The sequence below is a fragment of the Coregonus lavaretus genome (genome assembly GCF_964263955.1).
Source record: "Coregonus lavaretus genome assembly, chromosome: 11".
Taxonomy (NCBI): Eukaryota; Metazoa; Chordata; class Actinopteri; order Salmoniformes; family Salmonidae; genus Coregonus; species Coregonus lavaretus.
In genome coordinates, this window is record NC_139998.1 from 16072116 (window position 1) to 16092511 (window position 20396).

The window sequence follows — 20396 nt, forward strand, 5'->3', positions numbered from 1 at the left end:
CACTGTAACAAAGACTCCTTTGTATTCTTAGTTCTCTGGTTATGTCAACCCCAAGCATGATAGAGGGATTTACCCTCCTGTCTGGGCAGACAGACAGACCCCATCTGTTTTGGCAGAGCGTCTTCTTTACCCTTCACACTATGGTTCCGCATTGTGTGGATAAAAAATATATGGATAGGAGCACTGATATAGGATCAGTTTAACTTTTTAGATCATACTGAATTACATTTTACATTTAAGTCATTTAGCAGACACTCTTATCCAGAGCGACTTACAAATTGGATAAGATTACATGGACAGGGGGACTTGATCCTAGATCAGCACTCCTACTCTAAGACTTTTTGAATACGGGCATTGGAGATAGTTATTTTGTTCAAATAGTCCTGAGAGACACTGTTCATTAAATCAATGGCTTAAGTCATTGCCCAATAGATGTGAGCTCAATGACTCATAAAATAGTGTTGACGAAGACTGCAAACTGCTTCCATTGGGTTTGACTGGTCAGTAAGTGTCGGCAATAGTGGTAATGTTCATTGAGGTTTGACTAGGGACAGTTCTGTCCTATAGTGTGGGTTACAAAGCCTAATTAGTGGGTCATCTTTTAGTGTTGAGTGCAGGCACTCAATCAAGACCACATGCTTATTCTAACTGTAAACAAAAAGAGGCATGGGTGAAAGTTTTTCATTTTAACGACTTCCAACTACTGTATCAACATGTTAATTGACACTACTGATACTAGTGCTAATATGATTAAATGGACAGTTCTTCACACACATGATGACTTAGCCCCTTTTCTTTGCTCTAACTGTTTGTTTTGACCTGTTCCACCCTGTACTTTTCAGCACATCCTGGGCATGCTTCCGTTTGTTTTACAGGTGTATCATGTATATGAAGTAGAGCTTGTACACGACACAAACGGTATTGTATCAAATGCTTTCTTTGTGGAAATTGTTCACAGACCTGTACCAGCATTGGCTCATTTGAATTTATCTGTACAGTATTTCACCGCATTGAATGTCAAAAGAAAGCATAATCTATTGTACTTCAGCACTAATATGCAACAAGAACGTTAACTTATATAGCCTTGATCATAGCAACTGTAACGTAAACCTATACACCCAACAACAGCCAACTACACAGCTATATCCAGAACCTGTACTACTGTAAAACATGGAAAGAGACTTCAGTGATGAATACACATTTAGTAACTTGATCGCATGAGCCAGTGATATTATACAGTACTGTCATTGTAAAACAAAACATCTGTTTTCTCCAATGCTTATTGGATTGTATTTGTGATAGTGATTCTCATGCCAATGTATCTCATCTTATCATAGGGTACTGTAAATGGCGGACAAAGTCTCCCTGCACACCTCTGACTGTTCATTTCAATTGGTATTAAAAGGCAATAAAACACTGTGGACATCATAACTGAATTATTTAATAAGATTCTTCGTATTACACGTTTGAGCGTTACACATGATGAGAATATACAGTAGTAAACTAGTCAGTTACACCAATACTCCTGCTGGGCAGACTTATACAGGCTGAGTTCAGAAACAGCAACAAAATGTTTGGTCCTTGTTACTGCATCAGTCATCTTCCATAATTATGACACCATTCCAACTGAACATTTCAATTTCAGTAACAATGAAACCTCACTGTAGACGGTTCCACATTCGTCCGGCTCTGTTTTATTGCTGTTTAGTGACAGTAAGGAAGGAAGTAAAACAGACATACTTCCAGGTTGAGGTAGAAGCACAATACAGGGTCGTATTAGGGCATACCGTAGCAAAACATTTTACAACGGAAAACAGAAACAAACGTTTATTGGAAAAGTTAAGATAGTCCCTCCCTGTTTCAGTCCGTTTGGTGCCTAATGAATGCAACCCAGAGGTGTATTCATTATGCCGATTCTGGTGCAAAACAGTTTGTCTGTTGCAAAACGTTTGCAACAGAAATCGTTTAATCCAAACTGAAAACATTTTGCAACAAAAACAAGTTTCTATTGGACAAATTCAGGTAGATCCCTCCCCATTTGGTTCTGTTGGCTTCCGTTTGGTTCTTAAATGGTTCCGTTGCAAGACGTAATGAATATACCCCAGGTGCTTGATCATCTTCCCTATTCCTCTGTCTGCTGCATGTGTTGTCATCGCAGTGCTTCCCTCACTGGACCTGTGTGAGGAGCTGCTCTCTGCGCTCTGCGCTGCAGAAGAAGCGCAGTTTCCGTGGCAACAGCCTCACCTCCACTGGCATGGCCTCGTACTCCTCGTTGTCAATGTTGTAGAAGCCAGCACCTTCCTGTGGGAGGGGATACGACAGTAGGGAGAGGTCAGAGGTCATGGAGCAAAAGGGCCGACCGCACGCACACACACACACAATCAAATAAACACATTTTACAAGAATACGTTTAATTTGTTTAAGGGTTATAATGATCTAAACTATAAGACTGTAATGCGTCTTGTCTATGACGTTTATAGGCCTAAGACAGCTGACCTCGGGCAGATTGAGTCGACATGCACTGGCCTCCAGTTTCAGTGATTTTCTTGTGAATGCAGTTGAGTCCTCCGCTTTTTTCTCTCTGCAATGCAGAAAATGTAACAGCCTTGATACACATGCTTCATGAGTAACCATTCATTTATTTTAGTCAGGTATTACATTGATAATGTGACAAAGTATATCTCCACAACTGCTCACCCAAAAGTGATGAACTCTCCCACAGTGAAGGAGTCTGGCTCCACACACACCAGCAGGGAGTCGTCTATACGCTGAGGGACAAACAAGGGAACACAGTTTTAACATCCTGAGCCTGTTTTAGTAGCTGCTATAGTGTCTGTTTTTTGTTACTGACCATCTGGACAGGGTTTTTGTTCTGGGTGTGGATCGACAGCTCTAAAGTAGACAACGTCCTCTCATCCCATCTCTCTGGCTCCTCCACTTTGGGAGGCTCTGCACAAACATTTTGTACTTATGCATTGTATATTGTTTTTTTGTGGTGTGGTTTTCATATAAGCCCTTGGGCTTCCAACCACACCTGAACACTGTTTAAAAAACAACAACAACAAAAATTGTTTTTATCTGTATTGTTGTCTATCACTTGTTTTCTTTGGTGCAAATAAATAATGAATAAACACAAAACCAATGCCATTCATGCTTTGTTAAATAGAAGAAGCACAAGGACATTTGAATGATGAAGTGTAGTGTTATTCCCAGACTGACAAACACACACTAACACATCAACACACAGACAATGTTACCTGGAATAGGTGGGTACCAGTAATTTTTCAGTCTGTGGGCGATTCGGTACATTAGGTTGGGGCGCTGGGGCTTCTGCTCAGGCAGGTCAGGGGGGCGAAGGGTAGGTGCCAGGTAGGACACAGAGGCCTCGCGAACCTGGGGCCACTCCTGGGGGAGGGATGGGAAAAAACAGCATGACACAAATGCATGGAGGAACAATTGAGGACCATGGACATGGAATGAAAACAGTCATGTTCTCACCCGTAATGTACTAAACCAATGAGCTGCTTTTGTCTTCAAGGGGCCAAGGTACCAATATCTAAGAGAGAAAACAACAGTATAAGAGATTTATTGTTAAAAGGAGAAACAACTTGTCTATTACTAGAATGTTTTGCACGTAAATGTTTCCATGACTTTACATGGGACTGGGGGAAAATAAGAATATAGAAACTTGTTTATCATAAAGCTCTGAAGGGTTCTTACTTTTTGATGGTGGCAGCCACGTCTCTGAAGGCCCCCCACCGTAGACCAATCAGGGCAAACACTGGCTGTTCTTTCTCTCCCTTGATACATAATCCCAGAAACACAATACAATGTTATTCTCTTCCTCTCAATGCAGTTACGGTTATTTAATATAGATTCAATGTAATAAAGATCTTAACCCCTCCCTAAACCGCAGCCCCTCCTGGTCTCACCTTGATCTGCAGCACATCCAGAGGTACCGTTTCTCCTTGCAAGATGGACAGTGTCGCCGATGTGATGTGTCTGAAAACAAGAGGGGATATGAATGACAACAAGATTGGAGGATATTTTTGATCATTCAAGAAGATGATGCACAGGGCTCCTGAGTGGCGCAGTGGTCTAAGGCGTCACTACAGACCCTGGTTCGATTCCAGGCTGTATCACAATCCGGATGTGATTGGGAGTCCCATAGGGCGGCGCACAATTGGCCCAGTGTCGTCCGGGTTTGGCCGGGGTAGGCCGTCATTGTAAATACGAATTTGTTCTTAACTGACTTGCCTAGTTAAATAAAAGTTACATAAATTTAAAAAAGACATGCTCAGTGAGAGATAGCATGTGTTTTGTTTGCATCTGAATGAGAGTGTGACATGTTTCAGTGGGATACTTACTTCACCTGATTGTCACTGAGGATGTGCAGACTCTCACTCAGGGAATTGTGGGAACCCAGTGGGATGAATCCTATGGGGGTTTTACTGAATGACTCCTATATTAGAGAGAAACAAACAAGTACAGGGTAGTAAGAGACAGCTAAGCTGAGATGGTATTGCACAACATAACGGAGCTTGTTACAGGATAATACAATGATAATACACAACTTACTTGATCAGCCCTCCGCAGCAGACCAGTGATAACCTCCTGTAGAGTGCCATCCCCTCCAGCCACAATCAGCATGTCTGTTTGCTCCATCAGCTCCATCAATTTTTTCGCCTGGCCCTCGTAGTCTGTCTGCAAGAGAGAAGACACATATGGCATTACACTACGTAGAACTTTAGACTATAAAGGCCCCGAAGTGTACAGAAAGAAAGATTGCACAGGGAAAGAAAATTATACCTTTACTAGTGTCACCTCCACACCAGCCAGGTGTAATATAGGGGCAGCATTCTTCTCAAATAAAGTGTTGGCTTTCCTACGATCAAAGGGAAAAGCAAGAGAACAGCAAGATATATTAGTCAAACACAAATTACAGTAGAAATGGAAAATGGCTGTGGTGCATAAGCTGGACCTCTTGCTTATTCTCTTTGCTTGACTTTAGGGAATGTGACTGTTATCTCTTACTTACCCACTACAAGCTGCTGGGTTTAGGATGACCGTGGCTTTCCTCAGCTGCTCCTGTGGTGATATCTGCTGACGTCCATATTCCTGCGATTGAGAATGGATTTTGGGGCATTATCAATCAATTAAATGTATTTATAAAGCCCTTTTTACAAATCAGCAGATGTCACAAAGTTCTATACAGAAACCCAGCCTAAAACCCCAAACAGCAAGCAATGCAGATGTAGAAGCACGGTGGCTAGGAAAAACTCCCTAGAAAGGCAGAAACCTAGAGAGGAACCAGGCTCTGAGGGGTGGCCAGGCCCCTTCTGGCTGTGCCGGGTGGAGATTATTACAGTACATGGCCATTAAGGCCAGATTTTTCTCCAAGATGTTCAAATGTTCATAGATGACCAGCAGGGTCAAATAATAATCACAGTGGTTGTAGAGGTTGCAACAGGTCAGTACATCAGGAGTAAATGTAATTTGGCTTTTCATAGCCGGGCATTTAGAGGATGAAATAGCAGGTGCGGTAGAGAGTTGAATACAGTAAATGCAGGTGCAGAATCCTTGAAAGCAGAACAATGTACAGTTGAAATCGGAAGTTTACATACACCTTAGCCAAATACATTTAAACTCAGTTTTTCACAATTCCTGACATTTAATCCTAGTAAAAATTCCCTGTATTAGGTCAGTTAGGATCACCACTTTATTTTAGGAATGTGAAATGTTAGAATAATAGTATAGAGAATTATTTATTTCAGATGTTATTTCTTTCATCACATTCCCAGTGGGTCAGAAGTTGACATACACTCAATTAGTATTTGGTAGCATTGCCTTTAAATTGTTTAACTTGGGTCAAACATTTTGGGTATCCTTCCACAAGCTTCCCACAATAAGTTGGGTGAATTTTGGCCCATTCCTCCTGACAGAGCTGGTGTAACTGAGTCAGGTTTGTAGGCCTCCTTGCTCGCACACGCTTTTTCAATTCTGCCCACACATTTTCTATAGGATTGAGGTCAGGGCTTTGTGATGGCCACTCCAATACCTTGACTTTGTTGTCCTTAAGCCATTTTGCCACAACTTTGGAAGTATGCTTGGGGTCATTGTCCATTTGGAAGACCTATTTGCGACCAAGCTTTAACTTCCTGACTAATGTCTTGAGATGTTGCTTCAATATATCCACATCATTTTCCTTCCTCATGATGCCTTGATCTATTTTGTGAAGTGCACCAGTCCCTCCTGCAGCAAAGCATGATGCTGCCACCCCCGTGCTTCACGGTTGGGATGGTGGTCTTCATCTTGCAAGCTACCCCCCTTTTTCCTCCAAACATAGCGATGGTCATTATGGCCAAACAGTTCTATTTTTGTTTCATCAGACCAGAGGACATTTTTCCAAAAAGTACGATCTTTGTCCCATTTGCAGTTGCAAACCGTAATCTGTCTTTTTTATAGCGGTTTTGGAGCAGTGGACTCTTCCTTGCTGAGCGGCCTTTCAGGCTATGTCGATATAGGTCTCGTTATACTGTGGATATAGATACTTTTGTACCCGTTTCCTCCAGCATCTTCACAAGGTCCTTTGCTGTTGTTCTGGGATTGATTTGCACTTTTCACACCAAAGTACGTTCATCTCTAGGAGCAGAATGCGTCTCCTTCCTGAGTGGTATGGCGGCTGCGTGGCGCCATGGTGTTTATACTTGCGTACTATTGTTTGTACAGATGAACGTGGTACCTTCAGGCGTTTGGAAATTGCTCCCAAGGATGAACCAGACTTGTGGAGGTCTACCATTTTTTTTCTGAGGTCTTGGCTGATTTCTTTTGATTTTCCCATATTGTCAAGCAAAGAGGCACAGAGTTTGAAGGTAGGCCTTGAAATACATCCACAGGTACACCTCCAATTGACTCAAATTATGTCAATTAGCCTATCAGAAGCTTCTAAAGCCATTACATCATTTTCTGGAATGTTCCAAGCTGTTTAAAGGCACAGTCAACTTAGTGTATATAAACTTCTGACCCACTGGAATTGTGAAAAAGTGAATTATAAGTGAAATAATCTGTCTGTAAACAATTGTTGGAAAAATGACTTTTAATGACTCCAACCTAAGTGTATGTAAACTTCCGACTTCAACTGTAGCTACAGAATAAGCAATGTCTCACCCTGGCCACCAGACAAGCTTCTCTTCGCAGCAGATTATCACTGTAAATAAATCAATAACAAATTATTGACAAAGAAAACATCCTCATGTTATTCAGTGTTGTTGGATTTCAATCATAAGAGCCGTTCTATTCTCAATAGCTACCAATTCGTGTGTACGTGCTCAATGATATTCATGCTGGTGATGATCTGTACTTGATCTAACAACCATAGCATTAATTCTGAAGGAAAACGCTACACACCAGTGTTTACCATACAGCCAGTGTCCCCCGTAAGACAGGGCACACGCAGCGACTGTGGACTTCTTCCAATGATTCCGCAGAGTCACAAACACCTTCACAACCCGAGCCATTATCTTATCGACACTATCAAATTGTCATTTTTAAAACGCTTTGTATCATCTGTGTAAGCATCACGATTAATGTCCTAAACTACATCCTACCACAGCGGTCATTTCTCCATCGCTGTCAAAACCATTTCGTATGTGACACATGGGTGCAGCTATCTTAATAGTCGTGAGAAACAAAAACTCTTAGTATAGGTTCCGCTTCATTTTGAGTTTCATTTGATGAAATTTGTTCTCCCGTCACATACCAACATAAACAAAAATGAGGAAATGTAGAAATTCAAATTGAGCATGGAACACAACTTATTAAATAAATAAGTAATCGTTCTAAGCTCGGTGCTTAGGTTATTGAAGAAAAAAGAAATGTCCCATACACTGCTTAGGTCTAAAGCAAAACGAAGACCTCGCCTGAAGAGAAGTGTAAAAATATATATTTTATGACTTTGCCCCTGCATTATTAGAATGTAAATAATCACATTATACACTGCATTGTATTTTTTACTCAGGCACTAAAGCCAAGGGGCCTCAGAGCCTAATCTCCAGAATTCGAGTTTAACCAGAGATAGTTTTGAGGAGATGGGAAACGACATTGGAATCGTTTTACCGCCCATTATGTACGTTGCCCATTTTGTCGTCAAAGGGCCGCGCCGTACAACGAGGACAAGGGGAGCACTCCTTCAAGAGTGAATGGCAGTCAATAGGGCGCTGGCTCAAAATCCCAATATTAGCATGGGTTTCGTGAACAAGAAGTACAACATCACAAATATTTTCCGAGATGTGCGATAACTAACTTGTTCTCTGTAATATCGTACAGTTTAGACTCGTGACATTACGTACTTCCGAGGAAAATAAGCAGGTTTTCGACTCATACACTGACTTTGAGAAGGGATTGCGTGAAGATCCTTGTGACGTAGCGTTGACAACGTGAACGCGATTTGTCAACAGTCTGCTGCGTGCGGCGTTATAGGTTCCCCAATCATTACCGAATGTGTTTCCTATCTCCTCCTTTCTCTAATATCTCTGGTTTAACATGGCGGCGCAGATGGCGGTAAATTCAGGTATGGGCTTTATTTTTCTGTTATTTCAAATAATATAGTAGTGAGAGGTTGTTTATAGTTATTTACCAAACAATCACAATACATGTTTGTTTACAAGATGTACATTAATTGTATAAAACACGGTCTGATTACATAGCGGGGAATCTGTGTCAAGTTCAGACAGTCAGGAGCGCTAGTTAGCTAACCGCTAGTTATGCCATGGTCACCTCGCTATAACATGCGTGGGTATGTTTCATTTAAAATTCGATGAAACATAACCAAATGCATCGATATGAAGCAAACGTCCTACCAGTTCAATTAACAACATATTAACTAGCTGACTATTACTTATTGCTAGCTTCAAGAGGTCGCTCACCAGGAAACGAATGTGAAAGTATCACGTGCTAACAAGTTAGTTAGCTAATGTAGTTAACTAGGTGAACGAAATGTAAAATGCCCACACACCAGTTAGCTGGATAACTTGCTCGTAGTCTCAACAATTTGCCACTAAAGCCTTGTTCACATTGTAGGCCTTAATGTTCAAATCAGTTTTGTTTTCAAATCCGTTTTGGAATACTGTCTGTCCAAACAGTGAGTTACAAGTGACCAAATCGGATTTGTGTGTGTTCAGACAGCAGTCATTTGCTGACATAGCTACGCTAGTTGTCATAGTAACGACAGGTGTGTACGCATTGGTGTAGGTTTATTGGTGGTGGTGCTCGTGCTTTCTATCACTCAGAAGTTGTTATGTAGAAAGCAAAGGTGACAACAATGCCTGCCATGGGTGTTTGCCAGTTGTTTGGAATGTTCAAAATCATAATGTAAGAACACTTTCCAACTTTCAAAACTAGTCCCTTTTGGCTAGCCACAGCAGTCAACTAGATAGCTGCAACAATTAACAAGCTTGTTAGCTACCACATGTTCTGGTCAAACTGTCAACAGAGTAGCTAGCTAGCAAGCAAGCAACATCAACAAGATATATGCCAAATAAGTCTAAAAACCACTTGCGGGCAAATAAATCAGATTTGACAGTTTAGAGACAAGTTTCATGGCCAGGAACCTACTAAGGTGGTTTTAAATGTGGCTTGAAATATCAGATTCCATGTTATTTTTGCAGGAAAAAGAACAGATTTGAATCTGATATGCATTTTTTTTTTGAGTCACTTCAAACTGCTGATGTGAACAAGGCTTATGAAATGCTCTGGAAATATTGTATAGGCTAGACACATAAGACACTGACTGATTGACTTTGCTTGTGTCCCCTATCAGGAGCAAGTCTGTGGGGGCCACTGAAGGAGCTATGGGACACAGTGGAGGGTGCAGTGTGGAGGAGGCAACCAGAGAGCGTCCACCTCCTAGACCTGCAACTCAAGAAACACAAGCCCAATTTCCTCTCACTCTACAAGAACCCGGTGAGATGCTGTCAGAAGCTAGGTTTCCATCCAATTGGCAAGAATTTCATGCAAATATTCTAAAATCTGCATAAAACTTTGAACATTTCCCCAACAGAGATCTGTTTCCATCAAATCACTCTCCACAGGGTCGGAAGAAAGTGGATGTTTTCAGGGATACAGTATTTTCAACCTAACTTTCGTTTTCCCTGAAAAACGGATGTGGGGACTCCGCTCGGGCGTCTTTTTATGCTTGCTACATTAGGTTACCATCAAATTGACATGATGCGGATACACATAAAAAATACTTTTGTGGTTAAATTCCCATGTACCGAATAAAAAATACAAGTTAAATGGGTTTCCATTGCATTTTCAACTCTACTGATGGTTTCGATACAAAATATTTTGCGCTATATAGGGAATTTGCCCACTCTGATCTTGGCACATGCGCTCTAGCCAACAGCTCGCAAATACAGTGCGGGTATAGCCTACATGATGAGATTATTATGGACAAAAGAGCGAGATCTTTTTTTTTTTTTTTTTGTCAAACGGCAGCCAATCATCATGTCACCAGAATAAGACCCTTGATATTTATTGGAAAGGAGCATAAAGCTCATCACAGTGCACTTTCACCACCCTGTGAAGTTTATCATAACTTATTTAATCTGTAGCCTAATAAACTGCATGCTTTCCCGAGTCGTAGTGGGAGGATCACACAACATATCATCGCGTGACTCCAAGTTGACTTTTTTCATGATGGTTATTACACCTATGTGAGAATGCTGTTCATTGGCTACAGCTCAGCGTTTAACACCATAGTGCCCACAAAGCTCATCACTAAGCTAAGGAACCTGGGACTAAACACCTCCCTATGCAACTGGATCCTGGACTTCCTGACGGGCCGCCTCCAGGTGGTGAGGGTAGGCAACAACACATCTGCCACGCTGATCCTCAACACTGGGGCCCCTCAGGGGTGCGTGCTCAGTGCCCTCCTGTACTCCCTGTTCACCCACGACTGTATGGCCAAGCACGACTCCAACACCATCATTAAGTTTGCTGATGACACAACCTGATCACCGACAACGATGAGACAGCCTATAGGGAGGAGGTCAGAGACCTGGCAGTGTGGTGCCAGGACAACAACCTCTCACTCAACGTGAGCAAGACAAAGGAGATGCTCTTTTTAAGTGGGAGAACTTGCACAATTGGTGGCTGACTAAATACTTTTTTCCCCCGCTGTATACAAATTACCTCGACTAACCTGCACATTGACTCGGTACCGGTACCCCTGTATATAGCCTCGGTATTGTTATTTTATTGTGATTTTATTTTGTAAATATTTTCTTAACTCTTATTTATTGAACTGCGTTGTTGGTTAAGGGCTTGTAAGTAAGCATTTCACGGTAAGGACTACACCTCTTGTATTTGGCGCATGTGACAAATCCAATTGGATTAGATTTTATTATATTAATATTTGCTCATAAGTGCACCGCCATTTCTCGCGTAATTAATGTTACAGACACAAAGATCCCACCTTGTCTAGCATATTTAGTTTTGTCAACGTTTGGAAAGCTTACTGACAAATTAGCTGTTTCCATCAGGCCTGGTGTGACCTTTACTCACATAAAGGGTTGGATGGAGATCTGGTTACAGACACACCAATGAGTTTTACTCTTCTGCAAGCCAAGCAGGGCTTGCTGAAGTTGATTTGCTTGAAGTTTTCTCTTTTTGTGTTCTTCAGCCAAAGAGTGCAGAGCAGAGGGAGAAGGTGCGGAAAGCCAGCACAGAGGGCATTACCATCCAGGGCCAGCAGGGGGCACGTCTCCTCCCTGAGCAGCTGCTTACAGAGGCCTTCATCCTAAGTGACCTCTTTGACATTGGAGAGCTGGCAGCCCTGGAGCTGCTGCTGGCAGGTAATCTATACAACAGTGAGCACCTTACCAATGGAGATAAACACTGGCAGGATGCTTGTTTGTAAATATCACTTATTTTATTAAGGTGAGAACCAGCAGCCCAACTTCCCAGGTCTGAGTCGAGGGCTGGTTGCAGTGCTGCTATACTGGGACGGAAAGCTCTGCGTGGCCAACTCCCTGCGCTCGCTCATCCAGTCCCGCCATGGCAAGACCTTCACCTTGGAATTAAGGTATGCTCTATTTCCCTGTCTACTTCCTACTTTAATATTGTTCAGACCAGTTATTTTTTTTCTCTGCCTTGATGATTGAACAACAGATGACTTTGTGTTTTCCTCTGCACTCTGTTGACTTGGTTGTGTGTTCTACCTCAGTGGGGAGCTGGTGGCCCTCACCACACGCTTTACAGATGAGCTGATGAGCCAGGGCCTAACAAGACGCCTACTGATGCTGGTGTCAGAGATCAACGTGACACGGGAGTTTGAGCGCCTGCAGAAAGAGCGAGGCCTGGGCAATGAAAAACACCGGAAAGAGGTGAGAGGAAGCCCTCCTCAGAGGAATTGTATCATGTACAGATGAAGTTTGTCTTTCCTCCCTCACACGTTTGCACTTTCTCTTTCTCTGCCAGGTATCTGACCTCATCAAAGAGTGCCGACAGGCGCTGGCAGATTGCCTGTTTGCATGGACCTGCCAATCACCTCTGGGTAAGGATGACACCCTGGCCCTTATTGGCCACCTGGAGACTGTGACAGTGGAAGCTGATGGCTCATTGGACAGCGTGAACCTGGCTCTCGTCATGGCACTGCTGTACTGTCTGGACGTCAGCTTCCTGGAGCAAGGAACAGAAGACCGAGAAGGTTAGATTTGCCATGTATTCTGTTGCCAAATTACCTGAACATGCTGCAACACACAGCAATGTAGACTTGTGTAGACTACTACTATGTAAATATTTCACTAAAATGATTGTGTGTCAACCAGACCTCCTCCAGGCCTTGCCCCTGCTGACAGAGAAGCAGTACGTGTCTGCAGTGCACAGTCGTCTGGTGGATGGGCGGCCCTGGAAGTTGCCTGGGCTGCAGGCTGTGTGTCGGCTGGCCTGGGCCTTGGCCCTGCATGCCCTCTCCCAGCTGCCCCAGGGCTCAGCCCTGGCAGAGTTTACAGAGGCAGACGAGGCACTGGCCGACCAGGCCCTGCTTGGAGGTGTCTTCCTCTTCATGACAGAGGGCATGCTGGGATGTGAGGGCTTCACTCATGATGAATTCTACACCCGCCGCCTCCATTCCCTCATCACCGACTTCCTGGCACTCATGCCCATGAAGGTTAGCAATGCCACCTGTTTGGCTTTGTTGCTGTGCACTGGTGTGTTTGAGTATGATAGGAATTTGAATACATAGTTTAGTTGTCCTTTTTTCAGGGTGAAATACTTATTTCCTTTATGTAGAAGTGTGTATGTGCAAGTTTCAAGGTGTGTGTCCTGTTGCAGGTGAAGCAGCTGCGTAACCGTGCTGACGAGGATGCCAGACTGGTCCACATGTCTCTGCAGATGGGCAGTGAGCCTCCCTCCTCCGTGAGGAAAGACCTGGACCACCTCATGATCCTGGTCAGCCTTTATTACCTCACCCTACACACTCACTGTCACTAGTGTATTACATGGGCTTTCTTATTGCTATATGCTATGAAAGTGACTAGTCATTTGCTAGCAATTTACATTGCAACATGACACACTGGAGACAAGAAAAAAAGAACAACAAAGAAGACTGTTGCTTTCGCAGAGTAGCATTCGCTAAGCCTAAGCATATTTGTCTGACTTCTTTCTGTGTGTTTGTAGATCGGAGAGTTCTATAGCAAGGACCCGTTTGGGCTGGAGCTGGCTCTGGAGTTCTGGTGCCACACCGAGTCCCTCCAGCACACCTCCCTCCAGGGCTCCTACCTGGGCATGGCCATGCAGAGGCCCCCACACAAACAGGTAAGATCACCTTCCACATCCCCTTTCCTCCCTTCATTCAAAAGTAAGATGATACTTAATTTATTCTCCAATAGGACCTTTTATAGCAGCTTGTGTGCTGTGCCACAGGTGGTGCTGTCTAAGTTTGTGCGTCAGATGGGGGACCTGCTGCCCCCCACCCTGTACATCCCCTACCTGCGCATGCTAAAAGGCCTGGCAAACGGCCCCCAGTGTGCCCACTACTGCTTCAGCCTGCTCAAGACCAACGGAGCCCCACACGGTAACTATACATGCTATCACCTGCTAGGCACTGTAGGAATCTGTAAAGATGGAAAGGAATTTTCTAATGTTCTCACTAATGGTGTTCCCCAGGGCTCCGTACTAGGTCCTTTCTTGTTCTCTAGCTAAAGATAAATGCAGCCTTCATTCACTGATTTTTTTTTTTTTTTTTTTAAGGACACCATCAGATAATACATTGGACTTCATTGTGTGTTGTTTGTTTTAGGAGATAACATTCAGGTGACAGGCAGCCCTGTGTCCTGGGAGCACTTCTTCCACTCCCTCATGCTGTACCACGAGAACCTGCGCCGAGATCTGCCCAACGCAGATGCCACGCACTACCGCCTCCCGCCAATAAGGGGCATCACACAGAGGGAGCTGGACGGCCTGACCTCTTTCCTGCAGCTGCTCTGCACCATCATTACCTGGGTATGAAGTGGTTTGCTGAAAACCGGTCTGGACAGACAATAAGCACATAAAGCATGTTAAAACAAACATGGGGGTCACAGTCACAAGGAGGGATTGAAATTAAGCTATCTTAATGGACCTTCATTTGCCACGGTGATCTATCTCTCATTTGTGTGTGTCTGTGTTTCAGAGTGAGAATGCCCGTCTGGCCTTGTGTGAGCACCCTCAGTGGACCCCGGCTGTGGTGATGCTGGGGCTGCTGCAGTGCAGTGTGCAGCCTGTCCTCAAGGGGGAGCTCCTGCTCTGCCTGGCCGCCTTCGGCAAGTCTCCGGAGATAGCCGCCTCTCTCTGGCAGTCACTGGAATACACTCAGGTAAGTCAGGTGTATAGTGAGGAAGAATGAAAAGCTGTAACAACACTTGTCTCGCGCATAAGTATTGATAGTGCCTCTGAGGTGTTGGTCTGGTCATGTCTGACCTGCCAGGCTCGCTTACGAAGTGCCAAAGCTCATGTTCTGCTCATTTCTCTCCAGATTCTTCAGACAGTGCGGGCCCGTGGACAGAAACAAGCTGCTGGGATTGAGGTGAGATTTTGCCTGCATATGGTGCGTACGTTGTTTGCTTGTACACATGTATCGGTTTGTAACCCCTCTCCTTGCCCCTCTCAGGTGGAGCTGAATGAGATTGAGTCGAGCTGTGAGGAGTATCCTCTGACCAGAGCCTTCTGTCAGCTCATCAGCACATTGGTCGAGAGCGCCCTGCCCGTCAATCTGGGGGCGGGGCTCCGTGCGCCAGGATTCCAGCCCTACCTGACCTTCCTGCGCGACGCCGTTTTCCTTCCCTTCCCCACCAGAGCCTATCGCCGTGCTGCTGAGAAGGTACGGGAATCTCTCCACAGTTAAGGTCCCTTTTTGGTGACATTAGACTGGATAAGACCAGTTTCTGTGGTTGAGGATCACACTTCGCTAGTGAAATTCGTTACAACCCATGTCAGCACTTGCTCTCAGATGCCATTAAAGAATGTTTAGAAGTGTGTTTTGCTACTAATACCTACTTCAGGTTTGTCTCACTCCCCACCCCCTCTCTCCCATCACCTCTCCACCACCTATGCCCTCTATCAGTGGGAGGTAGCAGATGCTGTTCTGGAGGTGTTCCACAAGCTGCTGCGGGACTACGAGCCCCAGCCCTCAGACTTTGTCCAGGAAACAGTGGAGCTGCAGGGGGAGCAGGTGCTGGCCCACAAGCCTCCCGGCCACAGCCTGATGTTCCACCTGCTTAACGACTCGCCAACCCTCACCCTCTGCCTCAGCCTGCTGGAGGAGGGCGTGCTCCAGCTAGACACCTACGCTCCCTTCCCTGGTCAGTACACACACACCTGCTATAGCTGCCAATAGTGTCTCTCATTTCTTTTCTTTGTTTTTACCCTGTTGACTTCCCTGTTAGCGTTGTACAAGGAGGGGAACATTCCAGTATTTTCTTAGGTTACATTGTTGGGTGGCTCGCATTTCCGGTATCTCGAGATTACATTTCTTTACATCCACTCATCTCTCTTGGTTCTATGACTGTCCGACTTGCAGGTAAAAAGCAGCTGGAGTCTGCGGTGTTGCACTGCCTGTGTCTGCTGGACCTGGCCCTGCAGAAAGAGGTGGTGTTCATGGACCTGCTGAGGGAGAGCCAGGCCTCCCTCATCGTCTCCCCCTTGGAGCAGCTCCTGCAGGGAGTCAGTGCCCAGAGCCGCCGGGCTGACCACATCGTCAACATCGCCAGGTACTGGAACACTCACCTCGACTTCATCTGACCAGGGACTACACATGAGGAGACTTTTAGCTAAATCTGGGACATACGCAGAAATGTTGACTTTGAAGTTGAAGTACAATGTCCCTGTCAAATGAACACAATACAGTAGAATTCCCTCTCTAGCCCAGAAAGGTCCATAGCCCAATTTTGAGTCTCAGGCCCAAAGCTTGAAGTCAGGCCATACCCCCCCTTTACCTCCACTTCTTATTCCCTGGTTTGTGTTTGTCCCTGGCAGGTACCTATACCACAGCAGTTCCAACCCAGAGGCGGCCTTCCAGAGTGCTAAGATACTGCAGAGGATTGCCCGCTACCCCAACATCCAGAACAGACTGGTGGGAGACTTCACACATGACCAGGCTGTTAGTGACAAGCTGATGGCTGGCTTCGTGGAGTGTCTGGACAATGAGGGGGCCGAGGAGGGACTGGAGAAAGGAGACGGTGAGTCACATTCTCATTCTATCAACAATGTTTATCTCCGAGTGTGAAAGATGTCCAGCCTGCCCATGTAAAGATCAACTGCCCCTAAAAAGCAACTTCTCGTTTTAAAAACAGCCTTTGTTGCATCAATATGAGTCAGAAACATTTATTCTAGTGTCAAAATTGACTACAATGTGTAAAATAGGATAATTTTGGTTATAAAGTCGGTTATAAAGTCAGTCTCGTCCAAAACTTAGATTTGTGAGATGATTATAGGAACAAATTACATGTCACAGAATGAAGGGTACCGTAACAGTTTTCCTTGGGTTGGGTTTACAGTGAGGGAAAAAAATATTTGATCCCCTGCTGATTTTGTACGTTTGCCCACTGACAAAGAAATGATCAGTCTATAATTTTAATGGTAGGTTTATTTGAACAGTGAGAGACAGAATAACAACAAAAAAATCCAGAAAAACGCATGTCAAAAATGTTATAAATTGATTTGCATTTTAATGAGGGAAATAAGTATTTGACCCCCTCTCAATCAGAAAGGTTTCTGGCTCCCAGGTGTCTTTTATACAGGTAACGAGCTGAGATTAGGAGCACACTCTTAAAGGGAGTGCTCCTAATCTCAGCTTGTTACCTGTATAAAAGACACCTGTCTACAGAAGCAATCAATCAATCAGATTCCGAACTCTACACCATGGCCAAGACCAAAGAGCTCTCCAAGGATGTCAGGGACAAGATTGTAGACCTACACAAGGCTGGAATGGGCTACAAGACCATCGCCAAGCAGCTTGGTTAGAAGGTGACAACAGTTGGTGCGATTATTTGCAAATGGAATTAACACAAAAGAACTGTCAATCTCCCTCGGCCTGGGTCTCCATGCAAGATCTCACCTCGTGGAGTTGCAATGATCATGAGAACGGTGAGGAATCAGCCCAGAACTACACGGGAGGATCTTGTCAATGATCTCAAGGCAGCTGGGACCATAGTCACCAAGAAAACAATTGGTAACATACTACGCCGTGAAGGACTGAAATCCTGCAGCGCCTGCAAGGTCCCCCTGTTCAAGAAAGCACATATACAGGCCCGTCTGAAGTTTGCCAATGATTCAGAGGAGAACTGGATGAAAGTGTTGTGGTCAGATGAGACCAAAATTGAGCTCTTTGGCATCAACTTAACTCGCTGTGTTTGGAGGAGGAGGAATGCTGCCTATGACCCCAAGAACACCATCCCCACCGTCAAACATGGAGGTGGAAACATTACGCTTTGGTGTTTTTCTGCTAAGGGGACAGGACAACTTCACCGCATCAAAGGGACGATGGACGGGGCCATGTACCGTCAAATCTTGGGTGAGAACCTCCTTCCCTCAGCCAGGGCATTGAAAATGGGTTGTGGATGGGTATTCCAGCATGACAATGACCCAAAACACACGGCCAAGGCAACAAAGGAGTGGCTCAAGAAGAAGCACATTAAGGTCCTGGATTGGCCTAGCCAGTCTCCAGACCTTAATCCCATAGAAAATCTGTGGAGGGAGCTGAAGGTTCGAGTTGCCAAACGTTAGCCTCGAAATCTTAATGACTTGGAGAAGATCTGCAAAGAGGAGTGGGACAAAATCCCTCCTGAGATGTGTGCAAACCTGGTGGCCAACTACAAGAAACGTCTGACATCTGTGATTGCCAACAAGGGTTTTGCCACCATGTACTAAGTCATGTTTTGCAGTGGGGTCAAATACTTATTTCCCTAATTAAAATGCAAATCAATTTAACATTTTTGACATGCGTTTTTCTGGATTTTTTTGTTGTTATGTCTCTCACTGTTCAAATAAAGCTACCATAAAAATTATAGACTGATCGTGTCTTTGTCAGTGGGCGAACGTACAAAATCAGCAGGGGATCAAATACTTTTTTCCCTTTGTTTGTTAAACTCTGTGAAAGCTATGCTGAGAGCTAAGCTCTATTTCAATCCTGCCCACAACTGGCAGCACCTAAGTAATCATCAATTCGGAATGCAGCTGCACGTGACCCGATCGTAATGCCCATGGTCAATTTGGTTTGACATTCGATATCCCTATGGGGCTGGTTAGGGACCATCAGTAATTACACAATGTACATTGGACAATATTTTCAAATAATAGCTCCAAATTTCAATGACTTAACCTCAAACAACTATAAATTGTAGAAATTCATATACAAATATTGAAAGCATTTCATGTGACAATTAAAAGATGTGCAGCATGAAAATATTGTCCCATTTACATTGTGTAATTTATTGACTAGCCCCAGAGATAGGCTATCCAATGTCAAACCAACTTTGCCACGGTTGCTCAACAGCCGCTGAAGCTAATTGGCGAAAGAAGTTGGCTAGCCTAGACAACTTCAAGACACGACCTGGTTAGACTGTTTTCACGTTATCTAGAAGGGTGAGTGACTGTAGTTTGGCTTCAGTCATGGCCGTTGCATTTCTTAATGATTGAGCCCATTCAGTCACTTTGCTCAACACATCCGTTCAGTCACTCCAACTCACCACCTCTCTTCTCTCTGCCCCCCAGACTCTGAGCCAGCAAAGAAGGAAGCGAGGATCCGCCACGAGACCCAGATCCACATCCTGAACCTGCTGATCACCTCCCTGGAGCTGAAGACCCCCAACCTGGCTCTCTACCTGCTGGGCTACGAGGTCAAGAAGCCCATCTCCTCCACCAACCTGCAGGACGCAGGTCAGTACCTGCTCTTTCCTTTACATCAGGGTTGTATTCATTAGGGCACACTGTAGAAAAAAGTTTTGCAACGGAAAATTAAAACTAGCGTTTTGTTTTTGGACAAGTTCAGGTAGTCCCTCACTGTTTCAGTTTATTTTCTTCTGTTTGGTATGACCCCGGCTTTCATGACACCATCAACTTGCCCTTGTAAAAAGTGCATGTTTATTAATTTCTTTGCCTTTTTGATGGCAAGACAAAATCTTCTATCTGTGTATCAGGTGTGCTGGGGTGCCCACGGAGCTGCCTGCATGCCATCCTTAGTCTGCTGCAGAGAGGCAGTGAAAGACGCTCGGGTCCCGTGCTCACCAGCCAGGCCCCACACCTGGCTGAGCTCTGTTACCAGGTGATCTACCAGCTGTGTGTGTGCTCGGACACCTCAGGCCCCACCATGCGCTATCTGAGGACCAGCCAGGACTTTCTGTTCACCCACCTGCAGCACCTGCCCTTCATCCTGCCAGGTGAGCTCCTCACTGGCATCTCAATATACTTCCTATCCTGGTCTCCTCTCTTTCATCTGCACTGAATCTGAAAACACAGGATAGGTGGAAGTATTATGGGGGCATTTGTACACCTACAAATACTCAGTCGTCCTTCTTAACTGAGCTGCCAGAGAGGAAGGAAACTACTCAGGGTTTCACACTATTCTCTCTAACCTGTGTCCCTCCCACTACCCTCTCAGATGATGAGATCTCCGCCCTGTCCCAGATGTCCTGGCTCATGAAGACAGCGGCCATCGAACTCCGAGTGACATCACTCAACCGCCAGCGCTCACACACCCAGCGCATCCTCAACCTGCTGCTGGATGACCAGCCTCGCACTCAGCACGCAGGTAACAACTAGGACACACACACACTGTAGAACTTGCAATTCATTGGGATGAGTTGTTATTCATTGATGTAAATGGGATATGAGTAAAAGTGAAAAAGCAGAAGGCCTTACAG

At 44.7% G+C, this 20396-nt stretch overlaps 2 protein-coding genes across 3 annotated transcripts in view; one reads left to right on the plus strand and one right to left on the minus strand.

Annotated features, from left to right (window-relative positions):
• Positions 1-1421: 1421 nt before the first annotated feature.
• On the minus strand, positions 1422-7662 carry LOC311136919 (acylglycerol kinase, mitochondrial-like). Its single transcript, XM_084171235.1, has 14 exons — positions 7408-7662; positions 7168-7207; positions 5039-5118; positions 4810-4885; positions 4579-4704; positions 4368-4462; positions 3933-4002; positions 3721-3800; positions 3499-3556; positions 3258-3405; positions 2852-2949; positions 2698-2768; positions 2497-2581; positions 1422-2301 (listed from the first exon to the last, which is right to left on the minus strand). Exons 1-14 carry the CDS (start codon positions 7515-7517, stop codon positions 2167-2169), a joined length of 1272 nt encoding a protein of 423 aa, XP_084027361.1. The 5' UTR covers positions 7518-7662; the 3' UTR covers positions 1422-2166.
• An 818-nt stretch (positions 7663-8480) lies between these two features.
• nup205 (nucleoporin 205) overlaps positions 8481-20396 on the plus strand; it is a 28513-nt gene continuing 16597 nt past the window's right edge. For both annotated transcript variants that reach the window (XM_084171240.1, XM_084171241.1), the window contains exons 1-20: positions 8481-8569; positions 9818-9960; positions 11681-11852; positions 11938-12082; positions 12224-12383; positions 12478-12706; positions 12828-13168; positions 13333-13449; positions 13678-13815; positions 13924-14074; positions 14300-14502; positions 14672-14854; positions 15014-15064; positions 15149-15358; positions 15602-15839; positions 16058-16247; positions 16513-16715; positions 19249-19413; positions 19674-19913; positions 20135-20284. In XM_084171240.1, the coding sequence (XP_084027366.1) occupies positions 8542-8569; positions 9818-9960; positions 11681-11852; positions 11938-12082; positions 12224-12383; positions 12478-12706; positions 12828-13168; positions 13333-13449; positions 13678-13815; positions 13924-14074; positions 14300-14502; positions 14672-14854; positions 15014-15064; positions 15149-15358; positions 15602-15839; positions 16058-16247; positions 16513-16715; positions 19249-19413; positions 19674-19913; positions 20135-20284 (3457 nt within the window). In that variant the 5' untranslated portion in view covers positions 8481-8541. The remainder of the gene's footprint in view (positions 8570-9817; positions 9961-11680; positions 11853-11937; positions 12083-12223; positions 12384-12477; positions 12707-12827; positions 13169-13332; positions 13450-13677; positions 13816-13923; positions 14075-14299; positions 14503-14671; positions 14855-15013; positions 15065-15148; positions 15359-15601; positions 15840-16057; positions 16248-16512; positions 16716-19248; positions 19414-19673; positions 19914-20134; positions 20285-20396) is intronic.

Coding starts and splice junctions, on each gene's coding strand:
- LOC311136919 (XM_084171235.1), bottom strand. CDS start 7,517: ATGGCTCGGGTTGTGAAGGTGTTTGTGACTCTGCGGAATCATTGGAAG. Junction 5,119..7,167: donor AAGCTTGTCTGGTGGCCAGG/GTGAGACATTGC, acceptor TCTCAATCGCAG/GAATATGGACGTCAGCAGAT. Junction 2,950..3,257: donor CTGGTACCCACCTATTCCAG/GTAACATTGTCT, acceptor ATGTTTGTGCAG/AGCCTCCCAAAGTGGAGGAG.